General features: G+C 34.6%; 1 protein-coding gene and 1 pseudogene across 1 annotated transcript; both read left to right on the top strand.

The window, feature by feature from the left end:
* The first annotated feature begins 8,879 nt into the window (after nt 1-8,879).
* LOC140840745 (uncharacterized) lies at nt 8,880-18,103 on the top strand (annotated as a pseudogene).
* A 4,018-nt stretch (nt 18,104-22,121) lies between these two features.
* On the top strand, nt 22,122-25,562 carry LOC140840428 (uncharacterized). Its single transcript, XM_073207626.1, has 6 exons — nt 22,122-22,279; nt 22,714-22,751; nt 22,902-23,354; nt 24,582-25,015; nt 25,096-25,221; nt 25,310-25,562. Exons 2-6 carry the CDS (start codon nt 22,739-22,741, stop codon nt 25,466-25,468), a joined length of 1,185 nt encoding a protein of 394 aa, XP_073063727.1. The 5' UTR covers nt 22,122-22,279; nt 22,714-22,738; the 3' UTR covers nt 25,469-25,562.
* The last annotated feature ends 425 nt before the right edge of the window (nt 25,563-25,987 follow it).

The following is a 25,987-nucleotide window of genomic DNA, read 5'->3' as shown; positions in this document are numbered from 1 at the left end:
TTCTGAAGAAAAACATTGAAAAGAACTAGATATATATAATAAGCAAAGATAAATCATAGACAACATCCGGTAATGATTTTCTACGCTAGTGTATTATTCTTATGACATATTCAATGGTTATCATTGATCATGAAAGGAATATTTTATTCCTTTATTATTTTGCTAAATTGATATTATCAATTTATGATTTTGCCTTTCTAGATTATTAAATCTTGCTTGATTTAATTTAAATGATAATATCTTGGTTTACTTATTTGTAGACTATGAGATCTTGCTTTATTTATCTATAGATATTATAGTATTTGTTTTTAATATGATTTGTATCTCCAAGATATTTTATCTTTATTTGAAAGTGTTTTTTATCTAATGAAAATCTTGTTTCCATATTTTGTAGGACACTTTTATGGAATAAATTTTAGGTCAAACTATTGATATAAATATGGATACCCTTGCAGCCGTACAGTGGGGTTTTTGGAGAGGAGAGAGTTGGACTAGGAAGCTTTTCACATAGAAGAAATTACAAAAGTCCAACATATATTTGCTCTACATTTTATGTGATCGGGTTGTCACTTTATTGTGTAGGTGCTGAAGTTTTGTGTGATTGTGGATCACTTTGTTGTGAAGAGAAGCTGCTGGAGTTTTTGGGAGTCTTCGGGAAGGTCGGCAGAGGAGTTCTTACATAGAAGAATATACGAAAGCCGAGCCTATTTTTGATGAGAAGTTTTCGTGTGATCGATTGATCACTTTGCAACGTAGAAAGCTGCTGGAGCATTTTCTGAACACACAAGTTCAGTATTGTAGATTTTCGTGTGAAGTGTTTGAGTGATTGATTCACAGATTTTCCGTGTTGCCGATTGGTGTTGCCAACACTCGGAGACAATACTGACGCAGAGTGTTGGACGAAGAGTGGTTGTGTTTGTTTTAAGCAATACGTTTTTATTTTATGCATCTAGTTTTTATGTGGTTTATTTTGATGCATTTTTAATTCCTTGGAGTGTAAAGTAATTTGCTTTTGTTTTCTCACTATTATTGTTTTTGGTGTAAACGATTTACATAATTTTTCTAGTGAAATTTTTGCCATGAGGCATCGCACAAGTATTCGTACTTGTGCATAATTTAAAGCTGGTGTTTATTCATTAAAATTATATTTGTGTGTTAATAATTAATTTCCGCTGCATGTTGTGTGCTCGTGTTAACAACACCAGAGCACAACACTAACTTATGATACACACATTATAAACATTATAATATTTATTTTCTGTACAACAATTCCTTACAAGTGGTATCAGAGCCAACGCTTGATACACTAAGTGATTGATTTTGGTTTATTGTTGTTTTTTTTTTCAGGAAATTTAACAGAATCCCGATGGACATATTATCCAAGAATACTGCTGTTTTGAAGGAAAATTGCTGGATGCAAGTCAACCCGCACGGTGTTGCCTCTGGTGTTGCAACACCGGGCCGCAACACCACTTCAAAAACCTTGTGTCTCAATGCTAAATCTCACGGTGACTCAGGTAATCATGAAATCCAGGATACTGATTCTGATGAACTCACATTTGAATGTGTGCATGCTATGTATGAGGAGCTATACGAAGATTGGATAAAAAGAAATAAAATAAATTTGATCTTCACCAAGGAGAATACTGATCTGAAAGAATCTGCGTCTCGACTTGAAGTTGTGCTTAGCAAGAAGGATCTTGAATTGTGCAAAGTCAAGGAGGAGCTTGAGAAAGCCTCAAAGACTCTTGCAAAATTCAACTCAAGTTCGTCAAAACTTGACTCAATGCTAACTATGGGAAAGGACAACAGAATTGATCTTGGATATGTTGAAAGCACATATGAACATGGTGAAACTTCCAATTCTAAATCAAAATCAACCATGTTTGTAAAGGCAAGCGAAGACTGCTCTGTCCCCTTAACAGTGAAACCTCCCATGAACACTCTGTCAATCTCAAAGCAAGCCTTGGAACAAATGCTGAAACAAAACAGAGCTTCCTCTTCTCATTTGAAAGTTGACCCGCCAGTGAAGATGCCACAAACCAAGAAGCAAGTGTCAACTTCCAAACCAAAGCAAAGAAAGCGACATTTTATCTGCCACTACTGCTATAAGCCTGGGCACATCAGACCCTTCTGCTACAAACTAAGAGACGACTACCTGAATTGGAAATCAAATCGGGTGTTGCCCACAGTGTTGTCCAACACCAAGCGCAACACCGCAGTCAAGAAATCTTCCACAAGGAAAGTTTGGGTACCTAAAACTGTTATTCGATGCAATATCATTTATACTTCTTTAAAAACTAACATTGCCGGTGCATGGTACTTCGACAGTGGGTGCTCACGCCACATGACCGGATTTAAAGAACACCTCACGGATTATGTTGAAATAAAAAGTGGGCGTGTAACCTATGGTGGTGGTTCTAAAGGAAGAATTGTAGGAAAAGGAACCTTGAACGTTGATGGGCTTCCTGAACTTCACAATGTTCTACATGTTGAAGGACTTAACTCAAACTTAATAAGCATAAGTCAACTTTGTGATGATGATTTACATGTTAAGTTCAATAAAAATAATTGTGAAGTTTTTAATGATGCCAATGTTTGTGTAATGTCAGGTACTCGTTCAGCTGACAATTGTTATCAATTGGGAGAAGGTGATGGTTGCCGAAGTGCCAAGGTGAGTGAATTAGACGTATGACATCAAAAACTGGGACACATGAGTATCAATACCTTGAAGAATCTGCGTAAGTTTGATGCTGTGAGAGGTATGCCCAATTTAAATTTAGGTGTTGTGTATGTCTGTGGTCCATGCCAGAAAAGTAAACAAACCCGTGTTGCGCACTCGGTGTTGCAACACTTTGGGACAACACAGTGCCTTGAACTTTTGCATATGGATATACTGGGTCCAATGGATGTTGAGAGCTTGGGTGGCAAGAAATATTCGTTTGTTTGTGTTGATGATTTTTCGCATTTTACTTGGGTAAGTTTTCTTAGAGAAAAATCTGATACATTTGATGCTTTTAAGAAGTTGCATGCTAGGATAACAAATCTGTTTGATATGAGGGTGGTTAAAATAAGAACCGATCATGGTGAGGAGTTTGAAAATTCTCATTTTATTTCTTTGTGCCATAAGAAAGGTATCACTCATGATTATTCATCTCCGAAGACCCCTCAAAAAATCGGCATAGCTGAAAGGAAAAATCGAACCCTCCTAGAAATGGCTCGGGTCATGCTTAGTTCTAAGAATGTGTCAAAATGTTTTTGGGCCGAAGCTTTAAATACGGCATGTCACATTTCCAACCGTGTTTATTTAAGGAGTGGTTCTACAATGACCTCATATGAGATTATAATGGGAAGAAAACCAAACCTTAAATATTTTCATATTTTTGGATGTGTAGGTTATGTGTTGAATGATAGAGATCATCTGGCTAAATTTGATTCAAAAAGTGTTAAATGTCTCTTTCTTGGATACTCTACTAATGGCCGTGCTTATCGTGTATTTAATCTGAGAACTAGGACTACAATGGAATCAATTAACGTTGTGTTTGATGATCTTGCAGATATAACAGTTAAAACACCGGAGGCTGATGTAGAAGAATGGCTGGATATAAGTGAGGCACTGACCAGAAACAGTGTTGAGTCCAGTGTTGAGACCAGTGAGACAACACCAAGCACAACACCGCCTCTGAACCGAACAGAAACTGTGGATAATGACAACAATGATAATGATGATGTGGTGATTAATTGTGAAAGAGAAATTCCCAGCAAGATTCAGAAGAATCATCCATCATCACAAATCATTGGTGAATTACATGATGGTGTGCAAACAAGAAACAAAGAAAAGGTGGACTACCGCAAAATGATTGGTTTAATCTGCATGAGCTCCACGTTTTCCCAGGTAAGTCACTCGTGTTTTGTGTCTCAAATTGAACTCAAGAATAGTAATAATGGCATTTTGAATGAGGAAGCCTATGTCAGTCAACCTAAGGGATTTGAAGATCCTCACCACGTGGATCATGTCTACAAATTGAAGAAGGCCTTGTATGGAATGAAACAGGCTCCACGGGCATGGTACGGTAGGTTAGCTGACAGTCTGATACACTTGAGCTTCAAACGAGGTGAGATTGACAAAACTCTTTTCATTCAAAAGCTGAAATGTGATATTTTGATCTATCAAGTGTATGTAGATGATATTATTTTCAGTGCTTCATCTCAAATGCTTGTGAATAACTCTGTGGATTGCATGTCATCACAATTCGAAATGAGCATGGTAGGAAAACTAACTTTCTTTCTTGGATTGCAAGTTAAGCAATTGCATGATGGTATATTGTGACAACTCAAGTGTTATAGACATTTCTAAGAATCCTGTTCAACACTCTCGAACAAAACACATAGACATAAGACGTCACTTTATTCGAGATTTGGTTGAAAAAAGGCATAATTCGACTGAAATTTGTTAGGACTGAGAATCAACTGGCTGATATATTCACGAAACCTTTGGATTTTGAGAGATTCTCCAATCTTTGGAAATCTCTCAGCATGTGTGTACTTTTAAAAACATTTGTTCAGTGTTGTCAGTGGTGTTGCCAACACCAGAGACAACATTCGTTTTTGCATGACCATTACTAGGATATTAGGCATACTGCATATTTATAATCATCCTATTTATTTGTGCAATGACTGAACAGTGAAGGCAAATTTCTGAAAGTTACCCTGAGTGTTCATACTTCCAATCGTATGTTGATAAATAGATTTTGCTCAAATCCAAGGCATTGAGTAGTTGAGGACAGTCATGAAAATCGTGATCTTATCTAAAGTGAAAAGATGACTTGGAAAATGTGAGCAAAAGGAGAAAAACAGAAAAGAGGTAAATAAAAAAAATTGTTTAGAAGAAAATGGAAAAAGCTACCTAGAGGAGTCCATTGAAGACCGTTCTTCTACTGTGGGAGCTACCACTTCTAAGTAAAAATAATAATGGAAAAAGCTACCTAGGGGAGTCCATTGAAGACCGTTCTTCTAGTGTGGGAGCTACCATTTCTGATCAAAATGAAATTTTATGGAAGTTTGAATAAAACTCAGTGGTGTTGCCAACACCAAGTTCTGACATAGCACAGTTTTTACATTGCCTGACATTTTGAAAATTCATCATATTGGAGGCATATGTAGGACATGCATATTGATTTTTGTTTCGTGAATTCATCATGTGCAGTGACATATCAGTGTTGACCTATGACAATTGATAAAAACCTTGATTATCTAGATTTTGAATTTATGTGTATACTTGTGTCAGTGAGTTATAATCGACGTGGGTTTTACTGGATTTTCTTTTGAAATCGTCGTAACACGAGTTTGAATCAATTTTACTGTTTGATTTTGGGATAGAATCGTTATGAGTGTTTTGGGTAAATTTCGGAAATATTACATTTACCATGCGGTTTTTTTTTGGAGCTGAAGGATTGAATCGGTGTATTGTTTTTGTTAGAGTAAGAGCATATATGTTTTGTTATAGTCTGATTTTGGAACTTGGCTTACATTCTGGCCAAAAAAGGGGAGTATGAGGACCAAAAATGCAAAAGAATGATGCTGAGTATCTGGAGTTGCTGAGCTTGAATGAATACTTATACTCTGTCTTTAATGCTCTTTTTAGGTTGCTTTACATGATTAATGAATTTCTCATTCGTATGACTTCTTATGTTTTCAGGTGTTCTAATGATGGTGTTGACAACACTGTCAACAACACCAGTGTTCTAACATGTTTAATTTAGGGGGAGATGAACTTTGACTCAGGGGGAGACACACTCCAATGCAGGGGGAGCTTAACTGACTGCGATGCTAATCAAGATTATCATTTTTGGATGTTTTGTCCAGAAAGGCAAAAAGGGGGAGATTGAAAGGAATATTTTATTCCTTTATTATTTTGCTAAATTGATATTATCAATTTATGATTTTGCCTTTCTAGATTATTAAATCTTGCTTGATTTAATTTAAATGATAATATCTTGGTTTACTTATTTGTAGACTATGAGATCTTGCTTTATTTATCTATAGATATTATAGTATTTGTTTTTAATATGATTTGTATCTCCAAGATATTTTATCTTTATTTGAAAGTGTTTTTTATCTAATGAAAATCTTGTTTCCATATTTTGTAGGACACTTTTATGGAATAAATTTTAGGTCAAACTATTGATATAAATATGGATACCCTTGCAGCCGTACAGTGGGGTTTTTGGAGAGGAGAGAGTTGGACTAGGAAGCTTTTCACATAGAAGAAATTACAAAAGTCCAACATATATTTGCTCTACAATTTTATGTGATCGGGTTGTCACTTTATTGTGTAGGTGCTGAAGTTTTGTGTGATTGTGGATCACTTTTTTGTGAAGAGAAGCTGCTGGAGTTTTTGGGAGTCTTCGGGAAGGTCGGCGGAGGAGTTCTTACATAGAAGAATATACGAAAGCCGAGCCTATTTTTGATGAGAAGTTTTCGTGTGATCGATTGATCACTTTGCAACGTAGAAAGCTGCTGGAGCATTTTCTGAACACACAAGTTCAGTATTGGAGATTTTCGTGTGAAGTGTTTGAGTGATTGATTCACAGATTTTCCGTGTTGCCGATTGGTGTTGCCAACACTCGGAGACAATACTGGCGCAGAGTGTTGGACGAAGAGTGGTTGTGTTTGTTTTAAGCAATACGTTTTTATTTTATGCATCTAGTTCTTATGTGGTTTATTTTGATGCATTTTTAATTCCTTGGAGTGTAAAGGAATTTGCTTTTGTTTTCTCACTAGTATTGTTTTTGGTGTAAACGATTTACATAATTTTTCTAGTGAAATTTTTGCCATGAGGCATCGCACAAGTATTCGTACTTGTGCATAATTTAAAGCTGGTGTTTATTCATTAAAATTATATTTGTGTGTTAATAATTAATTTCCGCTGCATGTTGTGTGCTCGTGTTAACAACACCAGAGCACAACACTAACTTCTGATACACACATTATAAACATTATAATATTTATTTCCTGTACAACAATTCCTTACAGATCAAAAGATCTCGCATAATTGTTTTCTGGTCCAAATTTCATTCTCCATATTAATTAGTAATTAAGCCAACTTTCACACCTTTAAATGCATGAAATCAAGTTATAAACTCTTTTATAAGCATTATGTTTTATCTTCATCAAACTACATTCGCCTAATTCAGTTCTTTGAACTTTGACTATCTCAACGGAGACATAGAATCTGATACTTATGTGAACCTCAATGGTTCAAGGACACAGTTAGCTATGAGTTCACATCTCCATTTAATTCATAATAACATTTATTCTTCATCGGGTATACCCTAACTATCCTATTTCTTTTCATCAACATCTTGATCAAGAATTTCATAACTCATTTCTGATTGCACTCATCGGATCAAGATAAGAGTGTCTAGTAATATCGCCAGATGATCCCCTTGGTATCCCTGATAGTGCCTGGAAGAACCTTGAGTTATGGTTAGCGTATAGTACGATTTCTTCAACTCATATATGCCGATTGAATTTGCAATCATTGGTATATCGAGAGTTGTATATAAATTCGATAATGATGTGATTTATATATATATTTGGGTAATAAAAGTGATATGATATGTGCAAATGAGGGTTAATGAGATCCTACCCATGTGGGCATTGCCTCCATGAGAGGATGGATGGCCAAGATCTTGCCAAACATACAATTTCAAAAAAAAAAAGTGGGTCCTACATATGCATGGACAAATCTTGACCATCCATCCTATCATGGGGGCAATGCCCGCATAGGTAGGATGAAATAAACCGCAAATGAGGAAATAACTTTCCAAAATGCACATGTCTTACTCTAGTTAGAGATTTTTTGCACTATTAACTCATCAGATCATATAGGATAATTTCACCCGTAGTCAAACGGTGAATCCCTCACTACAATGTATTTGATCCTACATATTTCAAAACTATACTCAACCTCGCTACCTAATGACCCTCAATGGAGTCGGTAAACGAATCAAAGTACATGCTAGTATGTAGAGCCTTTACATTGTCCCGGGTCGAAAGACTAATGGTATACAACCATAACCACATATTATTCTACTCGATAAGTGATAACCACTTGGATAGTTCGAAGGAGAGTTGTTTAGTGCACCATTAAATGCTCACACATTTGTATGAATAGACATCTTAATGCTCTTACAAATGAAACATGACGTTTACATCACATTTGTTATTCTCAATTTATCTTTATCCTTATTTTAGGCGGCTGATTTAACTGGGAATCTGCTTAAAATATATGATACGATTCCTAATAAGTTTCATGATGTTACGTTGATAGACAGACCTCATGTTAACTATTATATAATAAAAGACTTTTTCTATGCAACTCACATGAGTATACAGATAAAATAAATATCATAATTGAATAAAACCGTAAAATATTATTAAAATAAGGATTGTTTTTACATTAGAGTCCATAAAATCCAAACCACAAGTTGGTTCGTTGGACAAATTTTTTTCATTTTAATTTTGCACCATATACCAGCACGAAGAATTTTATGACAAGTTTTTTGTTTATTCTGAAATGGAGTCATCATTCATTGCCTATGTTCCAGCAATACATGGTTATGGTACCAACTTTAAGAGATGGCAACAAATTATGTCTATCTTGCCACCATGAATCTTGCAAGGTTCTTGTTTACAAATATCCCGAATATATATGAAAAGAAAACTGACAAAGATGAGAAGGTGGTGTATGTCATGATGCATGGGACATTAGAAACTTTCTATGTCGCAACTATGTATAAATGGTATGGACAAACATGTATAGTTCAATGAAAAATACAAAAGAATTATGAGAATCTTTGGAAAAGAAATACAAAATGGAAGATTCCAGATCGATAAAATTCATTTTTGGCATATTTTTCGATAATATTTGTGATTTTCTTGTATACAAGAGTGTATCTATATTTTCCAACTTGCCGGCAACAACAGGGATAACAACCGGGTGCATAGAACGCCCCTTACAGTCCCACGGCATATGGCATAGTGCGTTTAGCTATAATCCGTGTGCACCAAATAATGAGTATAAGAAGGATAAATCGCCTCGGAAGAGCTTGATCCCAGAGCTTGTGGGTGAGAATGCATATGCTAGTTTTCATGGTTTACTAGCTATTGCTCATATCACAGGATCCAATGCCGATGAGGTTCGTGGTGCATGCGAGAAGTGTGGTCGAGTAGGACACATGACGTTTCACTGTAGGAATTTTTTGAGTGCTAAGGATGAAGAGGGGAAGGAGACTGAGGTGATCCAAAGTGTAGTCCTGACTGGTTTGGAGAAGCTGGAGGGGGAGAGAGTGAAGGTAAAAGAGAAGCGTGTTGTGGAGAGAGAGGAGAGTAGCGATGAGAAAGAAGAAAGTGAGACTTCTGATTCAGGTTATGATTCTAAGATCGAGAGGGAAATTGCCGAGAAATATGGGAAGAGATTCAGTGGAGGGAGGTCAAAAGATGGTAAGAGTAGCAAGAAGGAGGTGCGAATGAATCTGACGAAGATAGGGATGGAAGAAAGAGGTGTTGTTCGATCGAAAGAGGTGTCAAGAGCAGGCGTTGTAGTGATTCTAAGGATGAGGACATAGTAAAAAGAGAACATGAAGAAGAAGAGCCGAAGAAGGGATGATGATTTTTCGGATGAGTAAGAAGAGCATAGGCGAAGGAGGAGGATGAGTATAAAGGAGAAAAGGAGGAGGAGTCACCGACATTCGGATGATGATTCTGTTAGAGTAGACGCCCTGCAAGCCAACGGTTGGCTAGGGAATTTACAATCTTTATTTTAATATAATTTAACTTTTTAATGGTTTCGTTATAATTTATCTATATACTCATGCAATCAGCCTAGATAAATCCTTGATTATGTTTTAATACAAATGAATCGTAATTCGATGTTGAAACTCGTTTGTAAACACTGCATATTCTAAATTCTTTCCTAGTCGATTCAGCTGCCTAAAACATGGATAAAGGTCTCATGAGCTCGAGACTAGCATATGTGATGTTGTGTACTGTGTTTCTTGGTAAGGACATGGAGATGTCCAAACATGCAGATGGGTAGTCATATGATGATTATACCGAACAACCCTCCCTCGGACTTTCCAAGTGGTTATCATTCATCGAGAGGATAAATCTGTGGTTATGATTGTACACCATTAGTCCTTACGACCCGGGACAACACTGAGGTTCTATATGCTAGGGCTTTGACTCGTTTACCGGCTCTAGGAGAGTCATCAGGTGGCGAGGTTGGGTACAGTTGCGACACATATAGGAGCCAGTGCATTGTAGTCGGGGATTCACCGCTCACCTACGGGTGTGGATATCCAGTGTGATATGATGAAATAATAGTGCATGGAATCTCTGGCCAGAGTATGAGATGTACGTTAGAGAATGAGTTCTCAAATAGTACACATGATGCCACTATTATAGTTATCACATAGTTATCAAATTATTATGCAACCCTCGATGAACCAATGGTTGCAGATTCGATCGGGATATATGAGATAAAGGGACCGTACTGTACGCTAATCATAATTGACTGGTTCTTGCAGGCACTATCAGTGATACCAAGGGGATCATGGGGCGATGCTACTAGACGCTCTTACCATGATCCGATGGGTGCAATGAGAAATGAGTTCTGACATTCTTAATCAAAGTGTTGATGAAAATAATGAGGATAACTAGGGTAAACCCGAATAAGAATAAATGTTATTTTAAATCACAAAGAATTGTGAACCCACGGCTAACTGTATCCCTGAACCATTGAGGGTCACACCAGTACTGGGTCATTTGTTCTCGTTGAGAGAATAAATTCAAGTAGTTGAATTTATATATTATTACAGTAAATTCAAGGAGTTGAATTTATGATAATTAAATTTTGAGAAAATAAATTCAAGGAGTTGAATTTATGATATATTAAATTCAAGAAGTTGAATTTATGAAATATGGAGAGAATAAATCCAAAGGGTTGAATTTATAAAATTTGAGAATTTAATTTATTAAACTCAAAAGTTGGGTTTATTAAATATTAAATTTTGGAGATGATAAAATTTAAGGAGTTGAATTTATAATTTTAATTATAAATTCAAATGTTGAATTTATAATGAATTTAATTTGTTAAGCTCAATAGTTGAGTTAATTAAATATTAAATTAAATACATTGGGAGTATGTTTAATGGGCTTGTAAGAGTACAAGACCAACATATTAAATAGTTAAAGTTATTAATGGATTTTGATTAATTAATTAAACTAGTTGGACTAGCCCAATTAATTAATCTAACATATTAATGTTAATTATGGAATTTAGGTTAAAGCTATTGTTTTTAAAGAAATAAAAAGGAAAAAAAATGACATAGCCTCCACGTCTCCCAATGGTGATTCACGAGAAACCCATATCAAAATCCTCCAAATAATTTTCGGCCATTTTTCAAGAGAAAAAGATTTGAGTCATCTCTCAAATTTTTGATCTCAAGGTAAAACTTCTTTCAAATATTCTAGTGTTGTTTGAAAGAGGAATAAATCTTCTGGTCGTGGACTTAATAGAAGGAGTTCTTGAAGAAAGTTCGTAGGGATTCACCAAGAGCTATCTCCGCTAACCCCAGAATATATAGTTGGAGCCGTGTGAATTGTTCACTAGGTATTACTAAACAACCTATGTATGTTTAATTTTAAAAAACCATACGAATGCCCAAAACAAATATATTTTGATTGTCAAAATAAAATAAAAATTTTTAAACTTCCGCTGTGTTTGGGCACGAGAAAACCGAGATCCAACAGTGGTATCAGAGCCAAGGTTTTTCTAAATCGTATGTTTTGATATTGAATAATTTATTTCTAACCATACAAGAAAATTTTCAGAAAATTTTAGCACCATAAAATTTATTTATTTTTTTTGCAGAAAACAAAAAAAAAATTAATCTGCCCGAAACTGTTCTGGACAGTCCGTGTGCGCAGGGACGCGCACGGCAGCGCGCAGCGTGCACGCCCTGCCCACACAGAGGCTGCCGCCACTGCCCGAAACGTTCGGGCAGTGCGGGCGGCTACCCAAGATCGTTTCCGGAAGCGTGCTGAACGGTGGGCTTGAATTGTTTGGGCCCATGATGCAATTTTCTGATTTTTCAAATTTTTGAGTAAAACTGATATTTTTTAAAATTGGTTCAATTTTTCTTTTTGAAAATTAATTTTTGGAAAATTAATAATTTTATTGTAAAATAAATAATTAGAATGTGATTTTAATTATTTATGGTAAAAATAAGTTTTATAATAAATCAATTATTATTGATTTAATTGGAAATTAAATAAATGAGTTTATGTAATTTATTAAATTCTTTAATAATTGTGGTGGTTATGATAAAATTATTAGATATATGATTTATCAATTAATTAAATTGTTTAATTAAATTGATGTTAATATTTGACATTAAATGCGTGAAGGATGATCGAGAGCCTTGACCAATGTGTTAGGTGTATGTTAGGATATTTTATTGTTTTATTCGTTTTTTTTAATATTTAATATTATTAAAGCGGGCCTGATTTATGGCCCGTTCCCACCCCATGAGATGTATCCCTTATTTGTCATGGCTATTTAAATGTAATTATTAGAAATAGTGGGAGATCAAGACTGGAAGATGGTGGGCCCGATGAACGAGATGAATACATGTAAAATATTAGAAGTTCTTCTAATAGTTGCATTTGCATCCCTGCATTTACCTAGGATTTGGACCTGGATCCATGTATGGCTCACATGAATCTAATAGTGTTGGCGATCGATCATACTTATTTATTGTTGAGTGTCATATTATGACATATGCGATATATAGTAGTATGCATGTATGTATATTATTAAATAATATAGTTGCATGAATCCGACAAACATACAAACTCGTGGCATGCGATTTTTAAATTAAAACGATGAGACAATTTTAAAATTAAAATCCCTCATTTTGAATATGATTCAAAATTTAAATCAAACCGAAAAAAGTAAAATTAAAAGAGTTTAATTTTTTCTTGCCTTCCAGCAACCATGGTTGCATGTTGATTGCTACCCGCGGACAGTGTCTGACTCATATTATTGGGAGGCCTGAACGCCGGAAAGCTGTGACTACCACTGGACATATGATGTGAATTGAGTGGAACTCCCATGACTTCGGCTCATATAATTGGGTGAACTCATGGCGTCCGTCTACTACAATTAAATATTGATGGGTCGATTTGACACGCGAAAATAAACGGCGTCATATTATTGGGTTCTTATTAAACGTGAGGCAAAACACGCGGAGGTTGCATAGGGATGTAATTGGATTCGACCTTTTAAAATTATAATTGGCTGATATTATTCTGGATTATAATTGGCTATTGGACTCGACGTGCCTACTAAGAAAATACGATTTCCTTTTTTCATCAGAGGGTGTTGGAAATGTCAAAATAGTGGGAGGGAGATTTATAAAATAAAATCTATATTTTATATCATAGAATTATTTTAAAATTATCAGCAACCTATTATTATGTTTCCGTATCAGTATATTTTCTATTTCATCACGTAATCCATTTTTATTATTAACAAGATAATCGAATCTAATTTTCAAGACTGGTTGGGAAAATTGTTCTGAATTCGGAGAAAATGGCATACACACTATTGTCAGTCCAGCTGAACTGACAAAGCATGCAAGATGGTAGGACCATAGTGTGCAAGCTAAAGTGTAACATGCTCGCTTCTATGTCAAATGAACTGTAGGACAGTTTGAGGAAATATTGAATGCTGCTGACATTCAAATGCACGTGCAAGAGTTTCATGGTGCATGAAACTATGCACACCACTTTCAAGGAGCTCATGACTACACGCATGCAAGACAGGGCTTTGGCCCATGAGCATGGTGTACATATGACTGGGCTTATTGAGATCGTGGTGGGTCTGGAATATGTGATTCCTAGCGAGTTACTATATCACATCAATTTATTGTCTTTCTCATCCTCATTTGACGGGGTTATGGTGAACTTCAATTTAAATAAGATAGATGATAGCCTTGAAGAGCTAGCCAATACGCTTATAACTTATGAGATCACCATAAAACAGGGAATTGTTGTTTTTCTAATGGGCCTCTCGTCAGACGAAAAATGGCCCACAAGGTAAGGGAAAGAAATGTTTCGCCTCTTACAAGAAAACAAAACCAATAAGAAGCAAACTCTGAAGGACACTTAAAAGGTCTACAAAGCCATATAAGTCAGAACATATTTATTTTACTGCAAGAAGTCCGAACATAGAAAATTATATGTGTCGGAAATGTTCTGAAATGATAAGTGAATGTCCAAGTAAACATGATTTCAACAAAAAAAAGAAAGTTAGATGATTCAAATCTCACACAAATATGACACGCTAGACTAGGTCACATTTCTCAAAGAAGTATGCACAAGCTTAGTGGGAGAATGCATGTTTGACTTGTCAGACATAAATTCTCTACTTACCCGTGAGTCCTGTCTGAAAGGAAAAATGACCAAGACTCCATTCAATGGAAACATGGAACGTGCGCATGGTCTACTGGATTTGATCCACACAGACGTTTGTGGCCCGCTAAATGTTAGCACAAAATATGGGCAATCCTAATTCGTTACCTTTACTAATGACCATTCGAGATATAAGTGTGTTTATTTGACAAAACACAAATCTGAGGACATTTGAAAAGTTCAAAGAATTCAGATATGAAGTAGAAAATCAGCTGGAAATAAGTATTAAGACACTTCGATATGATCGAGGTGGAGAATACTTAAGTGTTGAATTTTGAGTTATCTAAAAGAGAATGAGATTCTCTCACAGTGGACTCCACCAGCAACATCACAATTGAATGATGTTTTTGAACGTCGAAATCAAACCTTGTTGGACATTGTTTGATCTATGATGTGATTTACTGAATTGTCTACATCGTTTTGGGGCTTTGCGCTTGAAATTGCGGCAATGTTGTTGAATAATGTTCATACTAAAGCAGTTGATAAAACACCATATGAGATATGGATGAGAAAAACTCTCAAATATTCTTACATGAGAATATGGGGATGTCCTGCTTACGTGAAGCAGACAGTGGGAAACAAATTGGATAATAGATCCACTTTGTGCTACTTTGTAGGATATCCAAAGAATTATGTTGGATATTATTTCTATCATCCCAATGAAGCAAAATGTTTGTTTCAAGAAATGTCACATTTTTGGAAAAGGAATTTCTATTATATAGAAATACAAGATGATAGAACTTGAAGAGATTCAAGATACTCCCTGAACTATAGTAGTTGAACCTAATCCCCAACAACCAGTAGTTGAAGTACAAGCTCTTAGAAGATTGATAGTGTTATTAGACCACCTGCTAGATATACAGTTCTTCATGAACAAGACCATGATGAGTCTTGTGTTGGATGTGATCCATTGAACTTCAAAGAAGCAATATCTGACACTGATTCAACCAAATGGCTTGAACTCATGTAGTCTGAAATGGACTCTATGTATTCATAAAATTAAATTATCATTATTTAATTTCTTAATTAATTGCAAATAACTTAATTAATCAATTCTAGACTCTTCTAGAATATTACATGAGAATCATATACATATTGTAGTCACCACTTCAAAAATTATTATTTATTTAATTGATTCAAAATTTACTAAATAAATAATTATGAACTTATTATAACTTTGATCGACGATCAAACAGTACCGATGTACCGATGGTACAAATCTTTTTTATATTATGAAAATTGAAAATTTCGAATATCAAACTTTTCACTAATCCATGTTTGGCAGCTGCCAGTTTTGTGAGCTCCTTCATAAAACATGAAGTTACACTCTCCTAACTTAACTAATAGTTAAGCTAACCATTACACGTAATTAACTTATAAACTCCTTTATAAGCTATCTTTTTTTATCTCCGTCAAACAATAGTCGCCAAATTCAACTCTTTGAACTTGAAAATCTCAACGGGAACACATAATTCGATGCTTGTGTGACCGTCATTGGTTCAGAGTAGAGGTGTCAAAAATGGACCCGACACGCTAACCAGACACGAGACGACACGAAAAATATCAGGTTTGGGTTTATGATTTTCGGGTTAGGGTCGAAACGGCTCAGACCCGAATGTAAACCCGTAAAAAAAATTTCCGGGTGGGTTCGGGTTGACCTGAAAAAATATCAGGTCACCCGTTGATCAGAACCTACCCGACCCACCATTTTTAATTTTTTTTTTTTGCAATTTACAAAATTAATGTACTGGCTTTCTCACTTTCTAAACTAAAATAAAGCCCAACCCAATTAGTGTATCTAAGTATTAACCCTTGTTGTTGTTGGCTTCTCATTTCTCAATTCCCATCTCGTGCGTATCCTTCTCCGCTTCTCACTCAAGCGTCCAAGTGAAACCCTTCCGCCTTCTCCGCTAATCCGTTTCTCGTCCAGCCGTCCAGGTGAAAAAATGAATTTTATTAAAGTAATATTTGTTTGGGTTCGCTCTCAAAATTTTTTATTGAACATATAATTTGAAATTTGAATATTCTTCAATATATTTGTTCCGTTCCCAGAAGATTATATTGAATAGTTTCTTTTGCGTTGTTCTTAGTAAGGAAGTTTGTGTAGATGAGTTTTGTTTTGGTTATATATGTCGTGTGCGGGAGGAGGGCGAGACATAAGGGAAGAAGCAAACTTTGTTTATAACTTCTTTTGTTAAAGAGTATCATTGTATAACATTAATTATTGAAAGTTTGGGACATAATTGCCCTCATTTGACCATATGAGGAATGCATGTGACCAGATTATATTGAATTCAATTTGTTTTAGTGTTGTCCTTTAATAGTTTGTCACCTTCAGAATCTGCTAATTTATGTCGCTGAGCAGGGGTATGCACACATTTTCTCTGGTACAATTCTTGGAGTATATGATCATGTTAAAATTGACATCCATTTATTTTTGTTTCTTGTAATGCCTATACCAAATGAAGTCTTCCACTTGATTTACCTTCTACCTTCCTACACCAGATAAGTCGAGGGTACACATTCTGTATAGTTGATGCCAAATATTTGAATTGTAAAAGCTTGTGTTCTTCAGTTTTGCTTTTAGTTTTCAAGGAATTGTCAATTTTTTACATGTAGCTAATCATATTGTTATGCCTTTTAATTGATAGAATGAGCTCAAAACCTATTGGTCTTGTTCACAAGGAGGATAGTGTGGAGGGTTGTACATGTGTTGGATTTAGATGTTGATGAAGAAACAAGTACTAACTTGCAAGGATCGGGCCTCCGGAAGTGTTAAACGAAAGAGACCTTTAAAATCACAATGGTGGCAATATTTTGAGATGATTCCAGAAGTAGAAGGAAAAGAAAAGCGTTGCAAATGAAAAGCATGTGGGACTACGTACAAAGCAGACAATAGCATGAAGACAGGCAATCTCCAACGCCATATTCTCAAACAATGTCCTAGACAGAGAACTTGTGATATTGCTCACGCTTTGTTAGAACAAGGCGATAAAAGTCTTGCCATAAGTTCACAAAAGTTCAGCCAAGAAAGATTTAGAGACTTGCTAATATTAGCAATTGTGAGACATGATTTACCGTTTCAGTTTGTGGAATATGAGGCAATTAGATCAATTTTTACATATTTGGAACCTCAAGTCAATCATTTCACTAGAAACACCGCAAGGGCTGATATTCTCAAGATGCATAAAAATGAATAAAATAGACTAGCTCAAGAAATGCGTTCATGCCCTGGAAAAATTTGTTTCAATTCCAATTTTGTACTTCTATTGCCACTTGTGGCTATGTATGTTTGACAGCGCATTTCATTGATTCTAATCGGATTTTGCAAAAAAGGATTATCAACTTCTCTTACATGCCTCCACCTCACTCTAATATTGCATTGTGTGATATAATCAATTGCTTATTCAATGCTTGGGGAATTCAGAGAAAGGTTTTCACAATTAGGTTGGACAATGCCGCTGCAAATGATGTGTTTGTTGGCCTTTTAAGGGATCATCTTAGTTTAAATTGTTCATTAGTGAATGGTGGCGAGTTTTTGCATGTTCGTATTAGATGTTAGGTCCTCAATCACATGATTCGTATTGTTAATTGTTTTAAATCGTGCTGAGTGTATTTATTTCTAACCACGTAAGAGATCCTTGAAAATTGTGCAGCGCCCTGAATTCTAGATTTTAAAAACAAAACTTTATTTTCTGCTCGCGGCTACCTGTAACAGTTCTGGTAGCGCGTGCGGGCAACCGCTACACATAAGGGCAGCAACGATTATCCAGAACATTTATTATTATTTTTAAAGTTTACGAGCAGGGCAACGTACTACTACGTTTCCCGAGACATGAATACAGCGACTGTCGAATATTTCGGGCAACGCGTGGGCATGAGCGCCACTTTTTCTATAACCTACAGCTTTGTCTCTTTTCTCCTACTTTTTTTATTATATGTGTAAGATAATATTTAAATTCATCAATTAACCAATTTCCACCTCAATATTTTAATAAGAGAACAAATTACATGGAGATAAAAATGCATGTGATGCGCCATAAGCGAGCCTAGTCTTTTTAGAGCAAAACCCTACTCTTCATATTCTTACTCATACAGACCATGGAAAAATAATGTCAAGGAAGAGCTTTCAGGGAAAGAGAGGGAGCATGGAAAGAGCAGCTCTATGGAAGAACATAACCCTACTCTTTCCTCGACAGATCAATTTGTTGGAGTACCGCATAAATTTAACTTTTCAAAAAAAAAAAAATAGTTTTGCCAATCAAAATATTCTGACATGTCGTAAGATTCAAATCTATGCATATAATGTTTAGAGTTGTTATCTTTGTATTTTAAGATGTCAGATACCAAACTATTTCAGATTTTAATCGGAGATAGTTTTTCTTGTAAATCCCTACGAACGATCTAATGGATTAACCACCATTCTTCAATCTCCGAAATAGATTCATGATAAAATATTGGATTTCTCTTCTAATTCGCACTACAGAATATAGAAGAAATTTGCGTTGATATGAAATCAACGGAATCAGACAACTTCGATGGGGGCAACGAAGGCTGGCAATGACGGGGACTCGACGGTTGTTGTGGTGGTGGTGTCCAGCCAAGACTTTTTCAAGAACATGAGTGGTGGTCGATTTTTGAGCCTTGTGAGGAGAGGAAAAGTGTAACCCCTTAATATGACATGCATAGTCGTATAAAAAAATTTTCATAGACTAAGTTAGAATACTACTAAGATTCTAAATTAGAATTCTAATGGAACTCATAAGTTTGAATCCTAATGGGATTCTTACTTCAAGTTTTCACCTTGTCAAAAATCTCCAAGTTTTATTAGCGAACTAGAATTCTTACTAGTTTTAGATGTATTAGGATTCTCAAGTCCAATCAAATAATTCATAATAAGTCATGATCTCATGTATTATTTTTAAAACTTTTGAAAATACATGAAATAATTAAATAACTATTATTTAAATAGTTAATTCTATATACTATCTAGAATATTCCATGTGAATTTACATAATAGTCAAAAATACTAATTAGTATTTAAATAGCATATTCTAAAATTATTAATTGAATAATTATGAATTGATTATAATGTCGATCAACAATCATAAATCGTCGATGTGATGAGGGAATAAATATTGTTTATACAATAAAAAGTGAAAATTTAAATATCAAAATTTTCAAATGAATAATTTTTGGAGCTGTTTATTTTGGAACTCCTTCACTAAATTAGATAGTTACAGTCTCGTCAATAATTTAGCGGTCAAGCTAACTTCCACAATTTTAAAATATGGAATACACTTTATAACTCTTTTATAATATATATGTTTGATCTTTATCAAACTTATAGTCAACAAATTCGATTTTTAAAATTTGACTATCTCAACAGAAATACATTATTCAATATTTTTTAGACCCTCAATGGTTCAAGAATACATCTAGTCGTGAGTTCACAAATTCATGTGACTCGGGACATCACTTGTCCTTATTCTGGCTTACCTTAGTTAGCCTCATTCTTTTATTAACCCCTTGATCAAGAACGTCAAAACTCAAGTCTGATTACACTAATCAGATAATGGTAAGAGTGTCTAGTAGCATCGTCTCATGATCTCCTAGGTATCACTGACTAGTGTCTGCATGAACAAGTAAGTTATGATTATCGTACAATATGGTCCCTTCAAAGTTCAACCCGATCAAATCTGCAACCATTGATAGATCAATAGCTGCAAATGAATTCGATAACGATGTGATGTATCTTGATTAATCATGGTGGCATCATATGTGCAATATTTAAAGAAATAATTTTCATAATGCACATGTCTTATTCTGATAAGACATTTTTTGCATTATTAACTCGTCATATCACATAGTATATCTACACCCATAAGTGAGCAGTGAAACTCCGACTACTATACGTATATTGAAACTACACCCAACATCGACACCTTATGACCTTCGTAGAATCGATAAACAAATCAAAGAGGAGTGCTAGTACGTAGAGCCTTCATGATGTCCAAGGTTAAAGGACTAATATTGTACAATCATATATAATTGTGGACTAATCTACTCGATAACTGATAACGTCTTGGAAATTCCTCGAGAGACTTGTTCAGTGCCTTATCCAATGAGCACCCATCTATATAAATGGATATTCATGCATTTACCAATTAAATGTGACGTTTATATCACAAATACTAGTTGGAATCGAGAGATCTTTATCCTTATTTAAGGGGGCGAAATCTACTAGAAACGAGTATTGAATATATAATATACTTCCTGATGAATTTAATTATCTATGTTGCGAGATAAACTTCATGGTACTATAATATATTAAAGAACTTTATCTATGCAGCTTGCACGAGTATGCAGATAAAACTAATATCATACTTGATAAAATAGTAAAATATTATTAAAATAAATATTGTTTTTATAAAAGAGCCAATAAATTTCAAGCCACAAGTTGGCTCGTTAAGCACCTAATCTAACACAATTCCCTACTAATTACCATGCTTTCTCCTGATCTGACCGGTTTCCCTAATCGTTAACATTCTCGAGCAAGGTCTTGATCCTGCTATGACCAGCTCTTTTCTACGAAGATCGGCAACTAACCCCAAGCAAGGATCTTTTGAGGTATATCGTGCTTGGTAAACATCCTACCCTGGCTAGGGTATGACAGGGTCAGGCACAAGTGTTTGATATCAAAGCCTTATTGACCCTACCTGAGTTGCGTAAACACAAATCCCACTGTATTTGGAAGTAAATCTGCAAGATCTCTATAAATATGGAATACATGGACGAATTAATTCATCATACTATCTTGCACTTTGTCCATGTTCTTCTCAACCACTCTCTAATGTAATCATCAGATGGTCCAGACCGGAAACACATCTGACACCCCTAACTTTTGTTCATGATTGCAAACTTGACCTTGCTCATCTCAGCTCATTGTCGTCTACCCCAACTGAGAAGATTTGAAACTTGGCTCACCACACCGAACATGAGAAAATTTAGGTAACATCGTAATGTTAAAAAAAAAACACAGAGTATTTGAAATTATATATGGAAGATCTAAAAGATTGAGCGCTTTTTTGAAATTTAATACCAAATAATGATATAGTATACTATAAAAAAAAATCGTTTATCTCGTGGGATTAGATGGTGAAATTTATATGATATATTGATGTTAGTAAATCAATATATATGAATAACATAATGATTTATAACTATATTAATCTTATGTAAAACTTGAGTCAAATATTGGATCAAACAAATACCTATAATCAATTAATGTATTGTAATTCACACAAAAATATGACTTACTAAATTCTTAAACGGGGATTTAAATTCTTGTTCTTTTACCCTCCGTCCATATTCAATATTCAAAGTCAAAATATAGTCTATATATTGAATATGGATGGTATATATATATATGGAAAATGCTATGTGTACATAATGGGTTAAATAGTGGCTTATATGTAATTATTAATTAATTATTAAATTACAAATAAAACCCTCACCCTAAATTGATAGACTACCTATTCTATTAATTATTTCTTCTCCTATCTCAGCCCTCACTCCAAATCGATTGACCGTATCTTTCTTCTCCTCTCCCAACCCTCGCTTCTAAATCCATATGCGGTAAAGACGAAGAAAAAATCGAGATCATAGAAATATTATATTGCTTATCGAGACGACCATCTATTCTCTCTGTTTTACATCTTTATTACTGTAAATTAAGGTTAGTTTTTTTCTTCCAATTTGTTGTTTCGTTTGTTTTGGATGTAGATTCGTAAAAGAGATTGTAGATTGTTTCGTTTGTTTTGGATATTGTTTCTAATCCCTATTCTTCTCCGTCTAAAATAAATTATAATAATAATCACAATTGTAACTAATAATATCAGCCGGCCCAAATAATTCAAAAGTTCTAGCTTTGTTTGCTCTGTTTGTTTACTTTCTGACATCCACAGGTTATATCATATATGTGACGTATTATATAAATTGTTAATTTTAAATTTAAAATATATAACATCAATTAGAGTGATGATGTTGATATATATGTGTGTGTGTATATTCTAAAAAATTAATAAAATATACCGAAGAACAAGATAGTTATTATACATCCCATTATAATATCTTCCCATTATATTTGGCTCCTTCTCCTTGCATTTACAGGACCCATATCCGACGAAGCTCTCTAATGTCTGACCCAGGTAATTGAATATTTCACATCTCATTTATGCTACATTTTACATATTTAAATTGGAAATAATAACATAAATAAAAAAAAGAGTTTGTTTAACCCTCTGCAACCATCATTTATTAAAGAATATTTATAAGAATTTGATGCATGTTTTGTGTAGGTGCTTTAAATTCAGAAGATGGTGTTTTGGTGAATGTTGCACCTTTGTTTGCAGAAAAAAGTGAGACTGAGCCCAAGGTTGGAATGAAATTTAAAAGTGAGAATGAAGTTTTTGAATTTTACAAGAAGTATGCATATCATGTTGGTTTTCCAGTTAGAAAAAGAACTTCACAGAAAAATAACGAAGGGGTTGTTACATACGTTGCATTCACATGTAGCCGAGAAGGTCGTAAAAGTAGTAATACAAGCACTACACTGAAGCCCCAACCAACAAGTCAAACTGGTTGTAAAGCTAGGTTGTCAGCTTGTTCAGATACTGCAGGAGTATGGAGCATTACCGGTGTTCATCTCGAGCACAATCACCAAACTAGTCCATCCAAATCCAGAGTATTTCGATGCTATCGTCAATTGGATGTTCACGTGAAACGACAACTAGAGGTGAATGATATAGCAGGTATTCCTCTCCATAAAAGTTATAACTCAGTTGTCGTTGAACCAGGTGGATATGAGAAGATGACTTTCATTGAAAAAGATTGTCGAAATTATATTGATAAGGTCAGAAAATTAAGACTTGGAGAAGGAGATGCAGTTGCTATTCAAGCTTATTTCTCCAAAATGCAGTCATTTTCTCCTGGTTTTTTCTTTAGCTTTGATTTGGATGATGAGAGTCGATTAAAAAATGTATTTTGGGCAGATAATAGATGTAGACCAGCTTATAAGGAATTTGGAGATGTAGTAACTTTTGATACAACATACTTAACTAACAAGTACGACATGCCATTTGCTCCTTTCGTCGGTGTAAATCATCATGGACACTCGACACTACTTGGGTGTGGTCTACTTTCTAATGAAGATACAGAGACATTTGTCTAGTTGTTTAGGATATGGCTAGAGTGCATGGAATTTGAAGCACCTCAAGGGATAATCACTGATCAAGACAGGGCAATTCAGAATGCCATAGAAGTTGTATTTCCTAAATCAAAACATAGGTGGTGTTTATGGCATATACTTAAGAAATTACCTGAAAAATTTGGATATCATTGTCAAAAGGCTTCCATACTCTCGTCTATACATAAATTGCTATATGAATCACAAAGTGCAGATGAGTTCGAACAGGGTTGGTTTTCTATGCTTGATATGTATGAATTGAAAAATAATGATTGGTTGATCGGGCTTTTTAGAGAGAGAATTCGTTGGGTTCCATGTTTTCTCAAAACATCATTTTGGGCCGGAATGTCAACAACCCAACGAAGTGAGGGTATGAATGCTTTTTTTGACGGGTATGTCCATTCAAAAACATCTTTAAAATAGTTTGTGGAGCAATATGAGCGAGCTCTGAGGAGTAAAATTGAGAAAGAGTTTCAAGCCGATTTTAAATCCTTCTCCCAGATGGTCCCTTGTGTTACTCGATTTGATTTGGAGAGGCCATTTCAAAGTGCTTTTACAATTGTAAAATTTAAAGAATTTCAACAAGAATTGACAGGAAAGATGTATTGTGACATTGAATCTAGTGATGAGGGGTCTTTCAGTACGAGATATGTTGTTACAGAAGATTTTACAGTACATGAGAGAGTTAAGGAAAAAAAGTTTGAAATTATTTTTGAGAGAGACAAATGCACATTTTCTTGTAGTTGTCATTTATTTGAGTTCAGGGGAATAATTTGTAGGCATGCTCTTGCAGTTTTAATCCGTAACAAATTGTCGGCAGTTCCTGAGCAATATATACTTCGACGTTGGAGGAAAGATGTGAGTAGATTGTATATGAGAGTGAAGATCAATTATAATGGATGGATAACTACTCCTGGTCAATTAAATTATGAGAATTTGTGCAAAGCATTTACAGATGTTGCAGATTTGACTGCAGATAATGATGATGAAACTCAAAAGCTTCTCGAGTGGATTGAAACTAAAGCAAGTGATCTTGCTATATCAAAGTTGGGATCAGGTTGTGGTCGTAATTTGATATCACAACTGAGCATGCAAGTAGATCATGTTGATGATGCAACCCAAGTTTCTACTTGCAAAGTTCTTGACCCAAAGTACACTAAAACAAAAGGAGCCCCTAAGAAGCTTCGAAAGAAAGGTCCATTGGAGAAGTCTTCTAAGAAATCGAAGGTACGATATATTCATAATACTTCTTTAATTAAGTCGCATCAATAGCTTGCATTCTATTCATACATATTTTGTTTTTGTAGGTATCAATGATATCAAGCAAAGAAAAAAATTCTCAACCAAAAAAAATTCAATCCAGTAATATGTTTATACAACCACCTGATCAAAATGCTGTGATGACTCCGCTCTCTTTCTCACAACAATTAATGGTACGATATTATGTTTTTCATGTTTCATATTGCTAATCACTCACACACACACATATGTTTGTTTCTTATATTTGCATAATAATTATAGGGTTTTCATCACCATCCTTGGAATATCGATTACGGAGTACATTTAGTATCCAACTACGGAGGTGATCAAGCATCGACAACACCATGCTCGTCAAGATGGAGTTCGAATGATGATGAAGTGATCGGATCTATGGGTGTAATAAATTATGAAGCAAGTTAATTGGACATGCAATTAGATGTACTTGAATTTAGATTATTTTTTACAAGTTAGAAGACTCTGGATTTGAAATGAATATGAAATTTCATATTTCTTCAACGCAATTTAATGTGTTATGGTTTTTATGTTCATTTCATGGAAACTCTATTAGTACGTTGTATGTTTTCATTAAGAGATCATAATATTTCACATCAAATTTTGAAATATTAAAACTTATTGTTTTCATGTAGCTCAACTTGATAGGGCAAGTACAAAAAATTATAGGTGAAAAATAAATTTGGGATATTATCATATCGTCATGTAACTGAAATAATTCTCCTATTGTCATGAAATTTTGTCTAATTCTAATTTTGGCAATATAATAATTTATTTTTGTAGTTACAATCATTAATTTTTTTAATTTTAAAAATCATTACTATTAATTTTTTATATGATTTATTAAATATTGAAAAATATAATATTTATCAAAAAATATATATATTTTTAAAAAAATTGTATGATAAATCTCAGGACTTGCATTAA

Source organism: Primulina eburnea, chromosome 9 (genome assembly GCF_022965805.1).
Source record: "Primulina eburnea isolate SZY01 chromosome 9, ASM2296580v1, whole genome shotgun sequence".
Taxonomy (NCBI): Eukaryota; Viridiplantae; Streptophyta; class Magnoliopsida; order Lamiales; family Gesneriaceae; genus Primulina; species Primulina eburnea.
This window is presented reverse-complemented; position numbering and strand designations above follow the sequence as displayed.

Coding starts and splice junctions, on each gene's coding strand:
- LOC140840428 (XM_073207626.1), top strand. Junction 25,016..25,095: donor AGTCTTCTAAGAAATCGAAG/GTACGATATATT, acceptor TTGTTTTTGTAG/GTATCAATGATATCAAGCAA. Junction 25,222..25,309: donor CTTTCTCACAACAATTAATG/GTACGATATTAT, acceptor TAATAATTATAG/GGTTTTCATCACCATCCTTG.